Below are 20689 nucleotides of genomic sequence, written 5' to 3' on the forward strand. Positions count from 1 at the left end.
TTGCCCTCCACGTGCAGTATTCACTACCCTACACCCTTCTGTTGTGGAAATGTTGGCCTGGCCCTTGCCCTCCACGTGTCAGCATTCACTACCCTTGCATTAGGCTTGACTTTAGCGCGTTCCTTGAAACCAAAAATGGCTCTAAGTTGATTAGTAAGCCTTAATTCTCACAGGAGAGTTACAATCATTTTTCCTGTCTTACTAATTTCTTAGGAGCCTTGGTGGTGCAGTGGTTAAGCGCTTGGCTGCTAATTGAAAGGCTGGTGGTTTGAACTCACCAGCTGCTCTGTGGGAGAAAGATGTGGCAGTCTGCTTCGCGAAGATTACAGCCTTGGAAATCCTACGGGGCAGTTCTACCGTGTCCTACAGGATTGCTGAGTCACAATCGACTCAAAGGCAACAGGTTTAGTTTGGTTTACCAATTTAACTGATTTTCCTTGAACTTCGGAAAAATACATAAACTTCCCAAGAAATGCCAGGGAAGAATTCCCACATGGAAACAATACGAGGTCTCTCTTAATCTCCTTAACCAAGTTAAAAGGTTTAACAATTAGTGTGATGGTCATAAGGAGCCCTGCTGGCGCAGTGGTTAAAGTGCTCAGCTGCTCACCAAAAAGTCAGCAATCCGAATCCACCAGTCACTCCATGGGAGAAAGATGTGGCAGTCTGCGTGTGTAAAGCTTACAGCCTTGAAAACCATATGGGGCAGTTCTACTCTGTCCTATAGGGTTGCTGTGAGTCAGAACTGACTCGACGGCAACAGGTTTTGGTTTTTGTGATGGCCATATTCTTAATTACGCTTTGTTGCTCAAAGTCCTTCTTTTAGTGTTGCACTATACTTACTTCTTACAGTTTTATTACAGCAAAATGCATACAAATGAAGAGACGCATAGGGTGAGGTCTGGGAGGGTTCCCAATGCAGAGCTTCCATGTACTAAGGGACGTGCCACCCTCCCATGTACACTGATGTCTTTCACCAACCAGGAAGCCCATGGAGCTTCCATGTCCAGAGCCTTTACTAAGGCCTCATTATGTAGGCATGACTGATTGACTGAACCATACCCCCCTCTCCTGAGACAAATTCTTTGAGTAATGTTAAATTCTTTATCCCACAGTGATCCTGTTTGGAAATAGTGTCTTTGAAGATGTTATCTGTTAACATGAAGTCGTACCAGTGTAGGGTGAGTCCTAATCCTGTATGACTGATGAGAAGATACAGAGAGACAGAGGAAAGATGGCCATGTAATGACGGAAGCAGATGCAGCTGCAAGCTGAGGAATGCCAAGGATTTCTGGAAGCCACCAAAAACTAGGAGAGAGGCATGGAACATTTTCTTAGAGCCCTTAGAAAAATCAACATGGCTGACACTCTGATCTCAGACTTCCAGGCTCCAGAGCTGTGAGACAATACGTTTCTGTTCTTGTAAGTTGCCCACCTTATGGTATTTTATTACAGCAGTCATAGGAAACCAATGCACCCTTCAGTCCAATAAACTGCACTCTTAACATTCTAGTACAGATAATAAAATATGTGGACCAAAGTTTATGAACTAAGAGGTTCACTACAGTGTTTATTATAGTGAAAATAAGAAAATGGTTATAAAAATTGTAATACATCTACATAAAAGATCCACCACACATCTATCAGTTCGTCACACTGCGGCGGCTTGCACGTTGCTCTGATGCTGGAAGCTATGCCATCAATATTTCACGTACCAACAGAGTCAACCATGGTGGACAGGTTTCAGCAGAGCTTTCAAACTATGACAGACTAGGAAAAAGGCCCTGGCAATCTACTTCTGAAAACTGGCCAATCACAGTTCTGTTTTTAGGTAGCAGGAACTTACAGTGCACCGAGGCCTTGTGGTGGCTGCTGGCCAGTCGTCACTGGGCTGCATCACTCACTGGCTTTCATATCCGTAACGAAGGGGTCTGAGCACTCTAAAGCAGGGGTAGGCAAACCAAGGTCCATGGGGCAAATCCAGCAATGACCTGTTTTTGTAAATAAGGTTTTACTGGAAGACAAACATTTGCACTCATTTACCTATTGTCTACGGCTGCGTTCACGCTGTAAGGCAGAGTTGAGTAATTGTGACACAGAGTACCCTGGCAGCACAGTGGTTAACAGCGTGGCTGCTAACCAAAAGGTCGGCAGTTCAAATCCACCAGCTGCTCCCTGGAAACCGTCCTACAGGCTCACTGTGAGTTGGAATCCACTCTGTGGCAATGGGTTTGGTTTGTTTATCAAAGCACTGCTACTCAAAGATTTGGTTTGTATACCCAAATTAATGGTTCCTGATCAGTGATGAGGAGATTCTGTGAGAAGGGAAACCAAGTATGCTACAAGCACAGTATTTCAGTTCAAGTACCATTTTATTTATTTACTTTTTTTCTTTGCTAGACTTTCTCCATGCGGGCCTTATAATCTGGTACAGGTTCCTTTTCTTATAGTGGATAGGTAACAAACAGTTCACCGATCAGCTACTCTGCATATCACTACTTTAAAAGGCTATATGGGGGCAGGAGAAGGAGCTACACACAGCTCAGAAGGGATCGCAGTGTTGCTTAGAGACTGACTTGGCACTGTGTTCTAAGGTTCTGCAGCATTCGGTGATAGGTTTGACGACAAACTGAATGTGACTCGGAGAGTGGTCTTTATATACACACAGTGGTCTTTTCTACTTCCTATCCTTCTAAGGTTTAGAATTACTCCAAACAATCTCCCCTGCTATAGACTTGTGTTTCAAGGTGACAGCTAATTGGTCCCTCTCTCCTTATCTTTTCTTTGGAGCAAGAAACATGACAATATTTGTCCCTCCCCCAAAATATATGCATATATATTTGAAGACCTTCAAGAAAAGAATTCAATATTTATATGTTACCTATTTAGCCCCTTTAAGTTGCCTATCAGATAGAAAACTATAAACTACATTTTGCTTGAAGTGAAGAATTCATAAAGCAAATCTGTTTGCTCTAAATATTAGCAGTATTGTCCACTGTATTTTTAAGGCCTAGTTTAAAATAATAAAGCATGTAGCAGTTAAAGAACATAGAATAACATCTTACTACTAAGTTTAACATTTCTTAGAACAAGTATACAATTTCTAAAGGCGCCAAAGGTAATCTGACTCAAGCAGTGATCTGAAAAACAAAATTATTCAAGAGACAGATTTTTATTGCAAATATTTACTCAAAAACTACTATTTACAGCAGAATTTCAATAGCTGTTTAAAACATTTAACATTCAGTGAAACAAATCTAAGAATTCAAAGCATATTTAAGAAAAATGCAGCATTTTAAATAAAAGTTTATTAGTACTTCAAAGCAAACTACTGTTATTCACATTATTCATTTCTATATCTATTATTTTCTAGATGATAAAAAAACAACTGAATTTAGCAGCCATCCTGTGGATAAATTAGGCTAAATTCCCAAAATGAATTTTTACATCACTGCTTTAGGTCCCATTTGAAATTTCTATTTTACAATTAAACTCACTTAAACATGGCTGAATATATGCCAGGACATGTTTTCAGTGTACTGCTTTACAGTTTTTACATTATACCATACTTTGGTTTGGTTTCCAGACCATTTTTATGGGTTTATTTATAATGAAGATCATTAAAACAATGTTAAAAGCATAATAGCTACAGGGGTTTCAACAATGGGTTTATACAACTAGTACATCAAGGGATTTCTGCACAGCTTACACTGACGAAAAAGCACAAATATAAACTCATATTGTAATAAGTTCACTTTCACTGAAAGTTTAATGAAGGTAAGCTTACAGCCTGGCAGGCTAACACTTCTGTGGAGGTACAGAGATTCAAATATTCTGTGTACATGCTTCAGACAGTCTGGAATGTTGTATTAAATCCAAAATTAAGTTTATGTTCACCCAGATTCTCATTTTGAAAACGGCACTCTAAGCAAGCTTCATATACCAGCATTATACTCAACGTAATGCCTTTGTTAACAATGCCAATCTACCATTATGTTAAAAAAATCATTCCCAAAACGTAGGTTTCCAAATCTCTTTCTTAAATTAACTGAGAAGGATATACAGGTGATAAGGGTTTTTACCTTAGAACTTATGGAAGTTTCAAAAGCTTTATGAATATAATTAATACTCTTGTAACTCAATTCATATTGGCAACCAAGTCCTGTTTTCTTAGAGACTGTTAAATTGCAAATGGAACCTTCACTAAAATCCTACTCATTTAAAAAAAAAAGAAGTCTTAGAAAGCCATACTAATGGTGGTATTATTGGTGAACTGATGCATTTAACAATCTAGGTTGAACATATACGTAAGCGTGTGAATGACCTCCCTGGATGTTTCTAGTTCTGAACTCTACAGCAGCACCACTGAGCGCACCTGTGAGCATGCTCCAAACGCTCCTACCGCTGATGCACTAAAACTCAGAACGACACGTCAACCTCACCTCCTTTCTCTGTCACCTGCCAGGTCTGCTGCTGTTCCTGTTGTGTTAGGGCTACTTCCTCTAGGAACGTCATCGGCTTGATCAGACACTACTTCATCAGTCTTGGCTGAAGGATCACCACTACCTTTCTGAAAGATTTCTGTGGCTTCATACTCAAGTACCTCGGATGGAGTTAAAGGTTCCAAATGAATTCTGCCGTGCTCACTAACATCAGAACTAGCAGATTCAGGTTCATCTCTTTTTCTCAAAAACTGATCAATGCTGACATCACCCGACGTTAACCGCAAATCCTTGATATTCTTAGAAGGAAGCCTAGCTTCACCGGAGCTGTGAGCTTTAATCGGATCACACGAAACTGTGTTTTCTGAACTTGGGCGCATCTTCAACACTGTTTCCGGACCAATGAGTTCTATTTGTTTTTCCTTTTCCACTTTATCTTCACCAATATTTGAATCATAACCGAAGATTTTCTTTGAGCCAGTTTCCTGGTCTGTAAGACAGGTATCATTTTTCTTAAGTGAAACTGCTATACTTTCTTCACTTTTTGTTACTGATGAGCCTTCAAATGAACTTGCATCACATCCATTTTTTTCTTCTTCTGATGAAGCTTTATCTTGTTTACTGAAAAAATAAAGCCATTTGTTATCTATTCATTCTTAATATATGAATTTGAACACAATCAAAAGGCTTGCTCTAAAAAGTAAAAAATGTCAAGGTACACTTGCCTACCAAAAAAGGAAAAAAAAAAATCCAGATCCACAGTCCTTCCCATGATGTCATTGTAACTGAAGAGGAGGCACTTTCTTACCCAACACAGTGAGAAACTCCACAGAGTCAAATATGAAAAGGAGATCCGGGGAGTCTACTGACTGACTGGGTCAGTCCTGGTTGTCACCGTTTTCATCTACTTATGTATCTTGTCTGTTGTTGAAACATTGGTGTTCCTACTAATCTTTAAGAGTCCTTTATATAAGGAATATACTTGGAAATAACCTATTTTTATTTTATGATTTATACATTGCTTTTACGCTTAGACTGTCCTTTGTTATACATTTCACAAACACTTCCCAAGTTATTAACAGCCTAATTTTTTTTATTGTGTTTTAAGTGAACAACAGCCTAATTTTTAAAAATGATAAAAACATACATGCCTGAAAAATATATGTAAATATACACATACACATATTTATGTGTGGGGGTATGTGTACACATGTTAACAGAAACTATTTCCTGAATCATAAAACATTAGAAACAGATTTCTAAGAGGATCTCCAGCCCCTTATCTAGATTTAGGATGCTTATATTGCCAAAAATAAATTTAACCATTACATATACCTTATTTCTTATATTTCATACATTTGGAATTTAGACTTTTCTCCAATAGATAACCCACATATCTTAGCAACATTATCAAATGATCACATATAATTTTTTATTGTATTTATAAGGTCATTTCTCTGCTATTTATTTTGTTCTACTGACCTGTTTTTAGACTATACCACACAATCTTAACAATTATAGATGAACATTGTACTTTATTGTCTAGTAAAGCAAATCACCCACATTCTCCTATTCTTCCCCATAAACTCAGCAGTTTAAAAATGTGAAAGATACTGTACAAGGATGCTCGTTAACGTCATGTTTCAAACAGCGACTACGGAGATGACCCGGCAGTCAACAACAGAACAATGAGTAAATGAGTTATGGTGTTAATAAGGGGAAAAACAAGAACCTTATTTTAAGTTTCAGCTTCCAAACCAAATCTCATTAGGATTTTGAACTAAACAGTCATTAAACCCATAAACTGATTTGGAAAAAAGCCTATCATTCAAGTTATCAATATACTATTTTATATCTTAGTACATTTTGGCTTTTCTTCATTTAGATCCTGTACATTTCTCATGTTTGTTACTATTGTGAATATTTTATCCATTATATTTTGTAATTATATATTATTTGTATATAGGAAAGGTTCACATTTTTATACCATGCTACCTTAATTAATACTTTTATTAATTCTAATCATTTTAACTCATTTTTCTTGAATCTTACAGGTCAATTATGAAGTTATGTGCAAAAAATTATAATATTTTTCCTCTTCCTTTTAAAATTGTAATTCTTATTTTTGTTAAGACTTATTGGACTAACTACAACTTACAGAAAATGTTAAATAATATAAAGGGGACCAGACTGCTTTTTTAATTCCTTGGTTGAATTTTCATTAATTTTTTCCCCCAGGAGAAAAAAGAGCTTGGTAGAGAAAGGGCTAGATAGCTTTATTAGGAAAGTCTGAGAAACACATCATAAGGCCTTATTCCAGGACTTGCTTTTTAAGTGCAATAGATTATTAATCTCAACAGATTAAAAAGCAATCTACTTGAAAACACACAGCATGAAGACAGAAGAGGGAGAAATCACTTAAAAGACAAAATAAAAGTATCTTTATCTAGAATAAAGTTCTAGTTGAAAGGCTGGGATTCTCTTTTGCTAAAGGGGATTATGAAGTGTCTTGTGTTCCTTAGCGTTCTATTTGAGGATTACATTTTTAAAAATCAGTCCCTTAATTCTGAAACTTTTATGTTGAGATCCCACGTCAGAACTAGCTCTATAGCTTTTTGAAGAAACTTAAAAAAAGACGTTAAGATTACCTATTTGCAATAATTGTTTCATTGATGCATCTTGTAACTGTTTTCATTTCATAAGGGCAACTAAAATCTGTTAACATTTTACTTACTAGTAAGTAAATTTTTTTTAAAATTACCAAAAAATATACTCTACATGTCTAAAATAGTAAAAAACTAAGGATCCAGAGTACATTTTTGTTAAATTAAAAATTCAAATTTTTAATGAAAAGCCATTATTACAAGCAATAATATATGGAAACATTTAAGTACCCCTTTGCCAACTGCCTGTGAAATAACACAGCTCAAGTTATTTTATATACTTGAATTTCAAGAGATTCAGTTGTTCCTTAGATTTACCATTCAGACTTTGATGTTTCTGTTTCTCCTTCAGCCACATTAGGTCTTGAAATGTCCTGAAATGATTAAAAATACTTTTCATTTACATTCATGGCTAAGCCTAGAGAAAACAGCTTTTATTATACTGAACCTTCTGGATAAAAGGCCTTAAGTATGCAACCTCATATACAAAACAAATGGAAAAACCATTTCACAATCTACAGTGTGTGCCAGAACGATCCTCATCACTCAGGATTTTAAGAATTCTTTTTGAAAAACCTGTACAGATTCCAGTGCACCAAACAAGTCGGAACGGAGATCAAGAGCAATCATTCAGCTACTTCGATATCTACATTTCTTAGCTTATCTTTCAAGTATGGCCCATAATAGTTGAATAGAATAGAAAACTAGTAAAACTAGTTTAACACAACCTGAATTTGAATAACAAGATCTGTTTTACATAAACATATCAAGTACAGACACATAAAACACCTCTGAAATTATGATTCAACATGTGGAATCATGGTAACACTTCCACTGTCAAACCCAAGTAATATTAAGCTATAGACAAATTAAGTATTTTGCTTTTGCAAATGTTTTATAGAGGGAAAAATACCGTAAAACCTCAGTAAGCGGAATGCCAATGACCCAGTTCATACCAACTGTTGGACACGTATGACAGGTGAGCTAGCATGTTGAGAACCCGACTTTAACTATCTCATTCACTCCTCGTATCAGATATTCTAAAAAATTATGATTTTATGAGATGAGGCACTCCAGTAAGAGGTGGACTAAATATCCAAATCCAGGCCGCGTTCTTAGCCACTACAGTAGATTGCCTCAAGCATGTGAAATGGACAATGGCATGTTAATCGTACATATTTATCTCCTCACTCCGCTAAAATGAAGACAAAGGAATAAGAGACTTTCATTCATGAAGACCAAGATACCACAGCATACTGAGCCAAAGAGACTTCGACAAAACCTGGAAGAGAGAGAGAGGTGGGGGAGTGGTGCTAGATTCAGCAGTGTAAAGGAAGTAAAAATGCAATGTCTGCAGTAGGGGAGTGCGAGAAGAGAGCCAGTATGCCCAGAGAACCTAAGAGACCTGTGCGTGGAAGGACCCAGGACAATACTCAGTCCATAAAAGGTAAAAAGGAAGCAAAGGGACTGCCGGGGAAATCTAAATAAACTCCTTCCCCCAACTCATACCACCACTGACCCTATCCTTTCTCCTACCATAGTGGCTAAAGGTTAACCCTTTGAACTGGAAAAGGTCTAGACTTGAGAAGATCAGAACAGGAAAGTGCAGGGTGAAGCACTGAGAGAAAACAAAGACTTAGTAAAAGTTCCTATCCTGAATGGAGGGACTCACGAGACCCCCCTACTGGGCTCCCAGAATGCCAGCGACCAGAGGAACCAGCCCCCACTGCACCACCCCCAGCTGCAGTCTGGACGGCTCCTCTTTGGAGAAAACTATCAGCCCCAAAAGACTTCTGATAATGACTTTGAGGGGAACCCTCCACAGGCAGTCACCTCAGCACCTCACTCTCCTCCATTAAGCCTGAACAAGTCCCCTGCAGACTGTGCGGGCTGTACAGAGCACAAACGCAGGGAACAACCTTCCCCGGACCGTCCACGTCAGCAGTCCTCACGCAGTGCCTCACAGACACCAGGGGCCCGAGACACTTCGGGAGGCACGCAGGGTCAAAGCTACTGGTGCAGGAGCAACGGTGATAAAATGCTGTCCCTCGGCATGAATAAAGGCACACTATACTGGTATTCACGGTATTCTGCACCACTACATGCAAGCAGGAAAATTAATTTTATTAAATCTCAATCCTCGAGTTCATGTCTTTTGATAGGAAACAGGTGTGAAACAGGGAGTATGCGTAAAGCACTCCTGTGGCATATTGAAGGGTGGGTGACTGAGTTGCGAGCTGACTTAACCGCTTTTTTTCATGGAACATCATTTTTTATTTTAAAGAATAGCTGTCAAACTACGGATATTCAGACTTGGGTACTTGGTAGACTATTCTTGGAAATTAACAGAAGTGTACCAGTCACTTTAAGGGAAACAACTGACAGTATTCCATGCCAGTAATAAAATTCAAGCAAAAATTAAACTCTGGGAAAACCTGTTCCACCGTGAGGTTCCAAGCTTTCCAATACTTAAAGAGCTTTCTAATGAGCTTAGTGCTGACATTAATGAGCCTAACTGTGTGGTTTGGTATAATGAAATGTGTCACCATTTGGAAGATCTACATAACTCAGTGAACCAAAGTTTTCCAAATACCAGTGCATGATGTTACAAAATCATACCTGGATAAAAGGTTCATTTAAACTGTAAGATAGACCAAAAGCTTTTACTGTAACAGAGTATGAAATGTTCAGTGATACGGAGTCATATTCCACATTGAAACAGGCCTCTGAGAAAACAAACATTCATCTAGTTTTGCGTAGTATCAAAGAAGAATATTCACAATTATCTGAAAGGGCTATTTAAGCACTGGGTGAGGCTGGGTATTCTGTGTATTTCAACCAAAACAACATATCACAACAGGCCTAATGTAGAACCAGATAATGAAAATCCAGTTTTCTTCTTTTAAACTAAGATATTAAAGAGATATGCAAAAGCTAAAACAATACCACTCTCCTACTAAATTTATTTTGTTTTGGGAAAGGGTTATTTTTCAGAAAAAAAAAAGTCATTTATGATAACATATAATAGGTTTATTTTTCAGTAAATTCCTAGTTTTTAAATTCCACAACTTTAATCTCTCTCACATGGTAAACACTGATAACTTCTTAAAGTACAAAGGTGTATATGTAAACAGTGCCCTCTGGAGTTGTTCAGTGCACAACCTGTACAGCTACGCAAGGCAGCCCTGTTCCATCCAAACACACAGGTTTTCAATGAACTTTTCAGGGCCTCGCTCTTTATGTACGGGCAGCCAAGGAACAGCACACAACTGAAGACATCTCCTTCTGTGAAAGACCAGAATAAACAAAAAAGAGAAAAAGGGGCTTAGACAGAATCAACGACGATGCTGGGAACAAAGGAATCTCCTCTCACAGGCCCCGCCACCACTGCCTCCAGACAGCACAAGACGCTACTGCATTCATTAAAACAAGAACAAAGAACTGAGAAAACAGAATTGAAGAGCAAAACAAAAAGTGAAGAGATCTTCAAAATTACAAGTATGGCAACTGAAATAAATAATTATGGTTAGCAATCTTTTAAAAAAGGAAGCAAAGAGACAAAAGGATGGAATGCAAGAAAGAAAACACCAGAGAATTCGAGCAGTGAGGTCCAGTGTCAGAGCAACAGTAGTTTACAAAAACAAAACACAGAAACCAGAGAAAAGTGAACATTTATCAAAGAAATAACGCAAGAAAGAAAACACCAGAGAATTCGAGCAGTGAGGTCCAGTGTCAGAGCAACAGGAGTTTACAAAAACAAAACAAAGAAACCAGAGAAAAGTGAAAATTTATCAAAGAAATAATGCAAGAAAACTTGCCCAAACAGAAACCTCCAGATTGAAAAGGTCTGCTGAATGCCTACCATAATGAATGAGGTACATCACCAAGAAATTTCAAAACACGAGTGAAATAACTAAAATTTTCCAAAAAGAATAAAATAACAAATATAAACCAACAGCGACAAGAATGGCATCAAATTTATCAAAAGCAATACTGGATGTAAGAAGATAAACAGTATTTTCAAAACCATGTGGGAAAATTGTTTTCTATGTACATCAGCCAAACTATCACTCAAGTAAATATAGTTTTAGGCACGTAAGGACTGAAAAAAAGATGAACCCTTTCTGAGGAAGCTATGAGAGAACGTGTTTCTTTAAAATGAAGAAAAAAACCGAGAAAAGAGAAACTCATGGCTCAGGAAATCGGACACGCAACACAGGAGGGTGTAAAGGAAAGTCCGGACAGCACCAACTATGCAGCAGGTTTTGAAACCAACTAGTCTGAACTGAAGCAAGGGGGTCTGAAAGGAGCGCTGCAGATTCCCAACAAATTGCTTCTGATGTGTATGAGTATGTGGAAAACAAATTCCAAACATCAGACAGATAAACTGCAACAGTTTGAAAAAACAGGTGCAGAGAAAACTAAACAAATGAATTAAAAAGACATCTTTTAACTACAGAAAAATAAAATGAGGTATAGGAAAGGAAAAGAAAACAAAGCATAATATACTTCCTGGTTCAGCATATGTAACAGTCACCGATCACGATTTCTCCAACTACTGCGAGGCAATTATGCCGGGATCAGGACTGTGCTAAGACATACTGGACCCAAAGGCAAAGGAAAAAATGCAGCACCCTGTGTACACGTTTTAATGTATTTAAAAACATTTTTTCCAGAACATTCAAGTAGTTGAAAAAATACGGCAAAAATTGAAAAGCAGGTGTAGTATCACGACACTATAAATGTTTTATTTATCTATATCAAAACCAGAATTTATTAACATTATACTTTCCTGACTTCAATGGAATCAAACTCATCAATAATGTTTTCAAAATCTATTTCCTTTCTTATTTCTTTTCAGTTGAGAGAACTGTCATGTTTGACCACTTCTCTTGACCAAGTGACAATCCTGAACAGTTTAACATTAACTTCAGCTTAGTGAAACTAACGACACTGCGGGTGGGATCGTTTACAATTCTCAAGATCACTTGGGTAAGACTGCACCAGGCAAACTTTATGAACCCACTTGAGAGGGTCTAAACACAACGCTGATTTTCTAGTACAAATTACTGATACTGTGTGCTGTTTTAAACTAATTCACTTAAAATTTCTGTAGAACTTAAACTGTCAGAATATTTAAGAGCCAAGTCAGTGGCTGTTTTTTGAAAATTACATGTATTTATAAAAATAACTTTTCTCTGGTTTTAAAATTCAAAATCTGAAGACATCGTGTTTAATTTTTCATATCTCCTTTTCAAATATGAAGTTCGGGCATTTATAATCTTAATTTCTATTCGAAAAACACTTTCCCATACTTATCGATACTTTCACCCAATGATTCATACATATCCAATTTCTTTTCTTTTTCACTTATGTTCAGATTTGGGAAGAATATTCATATTTCTTGCTAGAAGTTTTACATTCAAACATACTTCCAAAATTACTTTCTCTTATTTGTTCTAAGAGAGAGGTTTTTTACTAAGCATGCAGCTTTATATATAGTCATGTTTTCTGACTGCAGAGCTTTATTAACTTTTTCCACTTGGTACAGGTAATTTGCATACAAATTTGTAATCTATTTGCACTGACATACTTTTGATTTCAGAATAATTTATTCTGTCATTTGATCGTATATCTTTTAATACTGGATGGATATCTTTGTGTACAAAGTACTTGACTGCATTTGATCTTATGCCCATCAGCTATTTGTATGTGTTTTTAATGTGATTTTTAGAACAGGCGAGAACATCACAGCTGCTCACTGAATTCTCACATATATATGTGTGTGTATATATATATATATATATCTCCTTTGTACAACACAAAAAATATTACCATCTTTGAATCCACAGAAGCAGCATTTTTGCATATCAAACTAAGTTTATGGTCTCAGAAGGTACAAATCGGACATTATCATTTTTGGAAATAATGACTTGTACATCTTTGTATACATCCGTTGTATTTGCTCCATTATTATATCCCTGGCCAAGAGCATTTTTAAATGTTAAAGATAATTTCTTTCCTACTTACTAATAATTTTGTAAGTTAGAGCATATCCAGTTTTTTCTTTGTTTAATAACAGCTTTATTGAGATGTTAATTCTCCAGTCTTTTATGTGTCAATCAAGTCAATAAAACTTTCTTCTCGTTTTCTCATTATTCATAATGTAAATACATCTAATAATGTGACATATTTCCTCATGATGGACTACATCTAGTGTTCAATCAAAATGTAAAGCAAAGTACTTCTATTCTCAATCATATTTCAGTTATAACGTGATTTGCTAATAGGATTATAAATCTGTTTTGAATTTTATTAGACATATATGATGGATTCATTTTTATGATCAGTCATATGATTATAATCTCCTACAAGTCCAACTTATTTAGAAACATTCTAGTATTTGGACTTCCAATAATTTCTTGCGATCTTCTAAGAGGAAAATTATTTGGCACAAAAATACACCAACATCTAAAATCACTTGTGCAAATTCCACCGTTTTTGTTTCTTTTACTTTATTACCTTCTGCAAAGCATCAACTATAAAGCTATCGGTTTGAATTTACTTTTATAAACACTTCCACTTTTAAAAAGCAACATGATGAAACATGGAATTTTTGTGATCACAAATTCTGTTTAAAATCTTCCAATTTTTAAAAACAATTTTGTTTTTTTAGTTGCTAATATTTGATTCTGTTGTATTACTGCTAGAAAGTATGCGTGGAAAACAAAGGCTTCTTTGGAATAAATAAGCCAGTCACAATGAATCAACTCACCACTAGAACATTATCTACAAGAATTGTCTGTTAAAAATCTTTGGCCAGACTGCAACCAATGTCACAAAACAATTTGTGTATAAGTTTTTGAGTGAGAAACTAATTTGCACTGTAAACTTTCATCTAAAGCACATTAAAAAAAAAAATCTTTGACCATCATGTGAGACAGATTCTCTAAAATTTATATCTTGTCCTTGGACGGATAAATGCTCTATTAAAATCATTTTACCAGAAATAGGTGGCCACAATGAAATATTATTAAAATTTATTTCAAATGGTATTTTCTTATCTCTGCTCACACTTTTGTTTACTAGTTTTGGAAATTTCGAACATTTCCTTTTATTTTTTTCTTATATTTCAAAGAAAATTCTTTATTTAACTCTGAATTTCACAGTAAATATGTTCTAACAATGTCAGTGTTAGAGACTTGATTATTTTCAGTAGCTGAAATGCTATGTTTTCCTAGCCAAACCTGTAACTGTCCCCTATAAGTCTGAGCCATATCAGCTCACATTTCTTTTCTGAACATTATACCACTTGTCTTTCTAGATGTCATATTTGGTTTATGTACTAAAAAGCTTGTTTCTCTTGATGCACATGGGGAAGAGCAATCGAAGGAAAAGAAAAGCTTGATGATTTATTCTAGTCAAGTAAGAACGCATCAGGAAAGATTCAACAGGTAATGTTACGAAGTTATGGATTCATAAATTTCCTTCATGTTCATACTTTACAGATTTAGGAGGAGGAGAAGCAAACCCTGTTACCTCCAGGGCACAGGGACCCCTGTGGGTGGGGAACGGGAGAAGTAAAAATCCTGCTCCCAAACCCAGGACCACAGAGCCAGTTTAAGATTGAGACTAAACCAGAACAACAGAGAACCTCGGCACACTCCCCACCCCCCTACTCCCCACCACTGGGCTACCAGCATCAAATGACAAGTTCTGCCGGGAGTCTCACAGAGAAAGCCTAAGGCTGAATGTGGAGCAAGAACATGAAGAAAAACGCTCCAACAAACAAGCCTGTCTAGACGATTCCAGCTCATGGCAACCCCATGTGTGCAGAGTAGAACTGCTTCATAGGGTTTTCAAGTCTGTGCCTTTCGGAAGCAGACTGCCAGGCCTGTCTTCCCAGAAGCCTTGGGGTGGGTTTCAACCTCCAACCTTCCTGCTACTAGTCCTTTTGTGCTAGCCAGGGACTCCACCCTAAGCATAAGGAAATGCTAGAGGACTTTGACGCTGGTAGTATAGGGAAGGTAACTATAGCAACAACAAAACCAAAATGCAGGTCAACTGCAGACTAAAAAACCAACAAAAAACCAAACCTGCTGCTCTAGAAGGTAACTATCAAAGCAAAATAATAACAATATGTTTTATAAAAACATATATAGGAAAACATATGACAACGATAGAAAAAAAACAAATTACCACTATCAGGAAAGAAAGGGGGGGTATCACTACAGAGCCCACAGATATTAAAAGGATAATGAAATCATACAAACAACTCTATACAGATAAATTAGACAACTTAGCTGAACTGTATTAATTCCTTGAAAACCACAAACTATTGAAGCTCAACTCAAGAAAATCCCAATAACCAAAAAATCCTATAACTATTAAAGAAATCTATTTGTACTTAGAAGAAAATTTTCTGTGGTATAAAGGAAGTCACTTGAGAGGAAACTGCTAGTTCTGCCTAGGTTTCGCTGTACAAGACAGAAACGCTGCTCAAAAATAAAGTCGTGCTGAACCTGCCTCACTTCACTATACTCAGAGAGAGGCAGGTAATATTAAGTTGTATCAAAATAAACTGACATCAAGAAAGTACTTGAGCAAAACTGTTTATACATACATCTATTAGACTGTCCAGTAGATAACATTGGTTAATCCTGAGTCTTACATTCAGAGTACTTGTTTAAGACAGCTGGAACATATTCTATTTGTTCAAAGTATTTCCATTTTAAAAATCAGTTTAAATCTTTGACGGTTTATTTGCTCCAGAAGATTAAGTCATCTGGAAAGATAAATTTCCCAATGTGCTAAGTGACTGAAGTTTTATTGATTTTGGGATGTTTACATCATAACTTTATCTCCATTACTAACTAGTTGAACTAAATAACAGGCAAGTGAAATATGCGATGCTTTTGTCAACACTAAAACACCTTACAATTTTACTTAGGGTTAGATATCTCTATATCTAATGAAAATAAAAAACAAAAATCTCAATTTTTTTCTTCCTGGTAACATGCCAATGATTATTAATGTATGCATATTGAAATTTAAACATTTGAAAAATTACACCTAACAATACTGTCAAATGTATAAACCTTTAAGGTATGAAGTAAAATAAAAATTTACCTCTGACACAGGTTCTTGTTCCACAGTGGGAGTTTCATTTTTTAATCTTGAAAACAAAATAAATATTGACAAATTAAAGTTTTTTTATATGCTTAAAATAATTAAAATATAAATCTAGACTAGTGTACATTTTATACTATGATAGCACGACCTCTGTAAATATTTTAAGGTAAAAAATAAAATGTATAGGAATAAACAATAGAGTCAATAAACGTACTAAATAAATGAATACAGATGTAAAACTTAACAACTATTTCCTTCTTCTCTAAGCAAGAGCACGTAAGAAATATTTTCTCTGATACATACAATTTAAAATAAAAGACACGACACATCAGTAAAACAGTTTCAGAAAAAGAACTTGTTACTCTTTAAAAATTAAAACCAGGTTAATAGGCTTATTTATATAACGTGCATCAGTATTTACTATTACAGGGCTATCTATTTTGAAATTCAATACGATAATGCCACTTCAATAAATATTATAATTTACTTACTCTAGAAGCAGTAAAGTCACAGAAATGATTTAAAATTTTGAAGGATATATTCTCTTACAAACCTTCATAAGCATAGCTCAAATATTAACTACGAATTTTTAAAACTTTGCAATATCTGAAAAATACTGATTATACCTAATTTATATAACAAAGGTATAGGTCATCTGGGAAATATTATAAAATAATTGATTTTAATATAAAACCTAGCTTTTACAAAGTATTTTTGTTTTAGAAACTGCTGCTGACTAAATCTTATTTGTTACTATATATTAAACTTAATTTTAATTTGCATAAGTAGGTTACCTGATGTGAAATGCCATTAATCAAGACTTAAGGGATTCATAGTCTTATGAAGGCTTAATAGCTATATCTAAGAAATAATGTATTTAACATAAGCAACAAATACACTGACTTAAATTTTATGGAGGAAAAATGGAGACATGTAATAGGGCAGAAATGTCAACCATCCTAAAAGCTACTCTCCTGGTTAGTCAATGAAAACTGGAGTTGGCAAACGCCCCCCTCCTTTACCCATTCTTTGAGGGTACACTTAAAAGATTAGGTTTTTAAATGCTAATGATTTACTTCATATTAATAATAATTTAACTATGTAAAATTGCTTATCTATATTTTAGTTATTATAACAAAATTGCAAACAAAGAATAGATCATGTACTTTTTTTAGGAAAACCACAATATTGGTAGTATATTACAAAAATTTACTGAACAACTAAAATGAATAACACTTGTACAAAATTTGAAAAATATACACAAATGTCAACCATTTTGGGGGTAATTTGGTAATACTCTCAGGAATTTAATCATGAACAATATTCACAAAGATAAAAAAAATCAAGTGCATAGTGCAAATTCACCACTTTAATGATTTACATGGGAAAATAATAATAGTGTGGAGAATAATATACATAAAATAGCAAGAAATGTATGAAAATTAGACTAAAGAAACAAAAGGTAGACAGACACTGGATTAATGAAGTTTAGAAATAAATTTATGTATTACAATTAATTTTTATTTTTAAGTATTTAATAATTTTACACTTAGTTGAAAAAACTGAGTGAAATAAACTGGCGACACATTTTTTAAAGTATTTTATAAAAGGCTTTTTTCCTTTTCAGCTTACTGTTAAAATTGTTATCAAGGTAAGAACTTACATTATTACAACAGAAATATTACCAAGTTAATCATTTTCACATATGGCTGTTCTAATAAATTAAATCTGCTGCAGGAATTAAAAGGAAAACATTAGACATGTGTTAACTAGAGTTGCTGGTTTTCTAACTGGGGAAACTGAGTATTTTATTCACATTTCAGCCCTCTTATACCTCCGCAGTGGAGGTTTGTGCCAGAGGGTGGTGTTCTTCATTTTACTGGCTGACACCCTGGGAAGTGAGAATGCTGCATTATTAAGAGCAACGATCCCACTCTTGTTTTGTGGCTTTCACGGTACGGTATTCCCTTTAAGGGACAGAACTGTAATAACTAAGATATTTACAAAAATACATTTTAAAAAATTTAGAAAAGCACACTATATAAAATTTCATCAAGTTCTAAATTCATCAGTAAAATGTACATTAAATTTTTATATATATAAAAGCATACCTTATGATGAATAAATTTTTATACAACTAACACATCATCAACACTTTTGGAACAAAAAAGAAAATTCTTACCCGTAATTTTTATTCATTACAGATGCCTGCTGAAATAGTCATCATTTGAGAAACTCAACTGTTTGGTAGAAGACAGTGAAATCTGCTAAGCTCAAAGTTCTGAGCCAATGACCTGCCTTTAGGTAATGCCACTTTACAGATGAATGTTGCACAGTAGCTTTTTATAGAAAATGTAGTGTAGCATTGAAAACAAATACTATTTAAGAGTTTAATGCAAAGAGAACAGGATTGGTGAACTATCTATCTCAACAACAAATATTTAGAGATCATGACTGCAAATTAGCAATTTTTCTATTCTATGGAAACTCGCTGAAATAGATCTTTCCGATGTATTTCTAAGGACAATCCTTTCCCTCTAAAGCCTACAACGGAAGAAATGGATCTACTTGCATTTTTCTGAAGATCACATGACCAAATCCAAGGCTAGACATAAAATGAATATACTGGTTCAATTATATTAGTCTTCATCTGAAGTTTCATTCATATTATAAACATACCAAGGAGGGGGTGCACAAGGGAAAAAATGTCCAGGTTCATTTCAGCTAGGCCACATTCTTTCTTTCCAATAACATTTGAAAACCAAAAATTTTAAATGTTGATTTTTAAAATGTAATCTTCAATTTAAGAAGATTTGTAAGTATACAAAAAAAAAAAAAAAAAACCTAGAGAGGTTGTACAAGAAGCCAGAAGTAAAAGTCAACCAGTTCTCAAGACGTTCCCACTTAAGACATTCAGGACTGAATTTAAGATAGTTATCATCAGACTCTGAAATAACTGTAAAACATCTAGTGCACTATTTGCGTTTGTTCTGAGAAGTGCTAACAGATACTACGTGCAAAAAAGGGTGCCTGAGCTAAACATGTACCGAATGTGCATACGTGAGGTACTGTGCTGTGTTCCTGTCCAAAGTCAAAAAAAAGAAAACAGACACGGCCCCTCCCTTCGAGTTCACTGTCAAGGAAACGTACTGAAACAAATGTTTGCAAAATTGTGAAAACCGTCAGAAAAGAGACGTGTAAGGTGTAGTGGTGTTACAAAGGAATGAGCTGCTATGAAGGGGAACGAGGAAAGTACAGTGAGGATGTTAGAGTGAACTTGATTTTAAAGGAAGAGGAGGAATTAGCAAAGCAGGGAAAGTGGATTCCAGGAAGAGCAAAGGCAAGTAATTAGCGAGGAGATGAGGATTCAGGAGCAAACGTATCACTGGAATGCGGAGCACAACAGGGCAGTATGGAAGACAAAGTGCACAGACAGCAAGGGCCCTTTCAGGGAAGGTCTTGACTGCCATGCTAAAGTGTTCATGCTAACAACTTTATCCTAAAGATAACTGGAAAGTATCATCAGATTCGTGCATCAGAAAGAGAAAGGCTGCTATTGACGGAGGACAGGCTCCAGTCAGGGAGAGCACTTACGACAGGGTCAATGACTGTCTCCTCTAAAGCAGCAGCAGTTAATGCAGACGAGACGGTTTAGGGGGAGACATCTTGTGTGTGTGGTTTTATATGATACAGGTAGCCAACAATTTACGACGTATTCGAGTCACGACAAACTTCTTATGACCTTCTGCTTCTGTTTTTAGGTATATCTTACCGTTAGTAACACCTACTGCACACAGTGTGACAGCGTGTCATCTGATATTGCTGATGGGGAAAAGCTCATAGATCACGAAGAAGGGAAACCGACAGATCAGGACTTAATAGATTCTGAAGAGGAAAGAAATGCTGAAGAAGAAATAATGAGGAAGAGGAAGGAGAGAAGCTGTGAAAAAAACTGACAGTAGAAGAGTGAGCTGATGTTTTTACTAAACTACAGCAGGGGCTTCAGGTGCTTGCAAACATGGCCCCAAACACTGATGGTCTGCTGAAGTCCACAGGCGGATTCAGGAAGCAGTGAAATGTCACCACAAAATACATGACAAAGAAAAGGAAAGGATTACACTGGGCAGTCGGACTGTCTGACCAGAGCCACCACCCCAAACCCGGGGTGATCCACCAGTGGAGCTCCTGCCGCAACTGCCAAGAAGCCAGCGTCATCCAACTCTTCTTCATCACTGGAGTACATTTCTATGATTTGTGTATTTTTCTATGTATGTATTAAAATATATCTCTAAGTTTATATGTAATGTTTCCAACCCCCGAAGACAAAGATTGGATTTATAAAGATAGTAATAATAAAAGGCAATAATGATTTAAAAAAAAAAAAAAAGCAGAGGGGGTATTCAACCTACGTCAGAACCGACTTAAGACAGAGTCATGGAACAGAACCCCGTC

The 20689-nt window shown here is 35.9% G+C and overlaps 1 protein-coding gene across 8 annotated transcripts in view; it reads right to left on the reverse strand.

Moving 5' to 3' along the window:
- Positions 1 to 2226: 2226 nt before the first annotated feature.
- Positions 2227 to 20689, reverse strand: part of ZNF280D (zinc finger protein 280D) — a 116358-nt gene continuing 97895 nt past the window's right edge. For 2 of the 8 annotated variants that reach the window (XM_023729658.1, XM_023729661.1), the window contains 3 exons: positions 16235 to 16280; positions 7424 to 7479; positions 2227 to 5063 (listed from right to left, as the gene is read on the reverse strand). In XM_023729658.1, coding sequence (XP_023585426.1) covers positions 4439 to 5063; positions 7424 to 7479; positions 16235 to 16280 — 727 coding nt within the window. In that variant the 3' untranslated portion in view covers positions 2227 to 4438. The remainder of the gene's footprint in view (positions 5064 to 7423; positions 7480 to 16234; positions 16281 to 20689) is intronic. The other 6 variants (XM_023729659.1, XM_023729656.1, XM_004374597.3 and 3 more) reach the window with 4 other exon arrangements.

This window comes from Trichechus manatus, unplaced genomic scaffold (assembly GCF_000243295.1).
Source record: "Trichechus manatus latirostris isolate Lorelei unplaced genomic scaffold, TriManLat1.0 scaffold00030, whole genome shotgun sequence".
NCBI classification, from domain to species: Eukaryota; Metazoa; Chordata; class Mammalia; order Sirenia; family Trichechidae; genus Trichechus; species Trichechus manatus.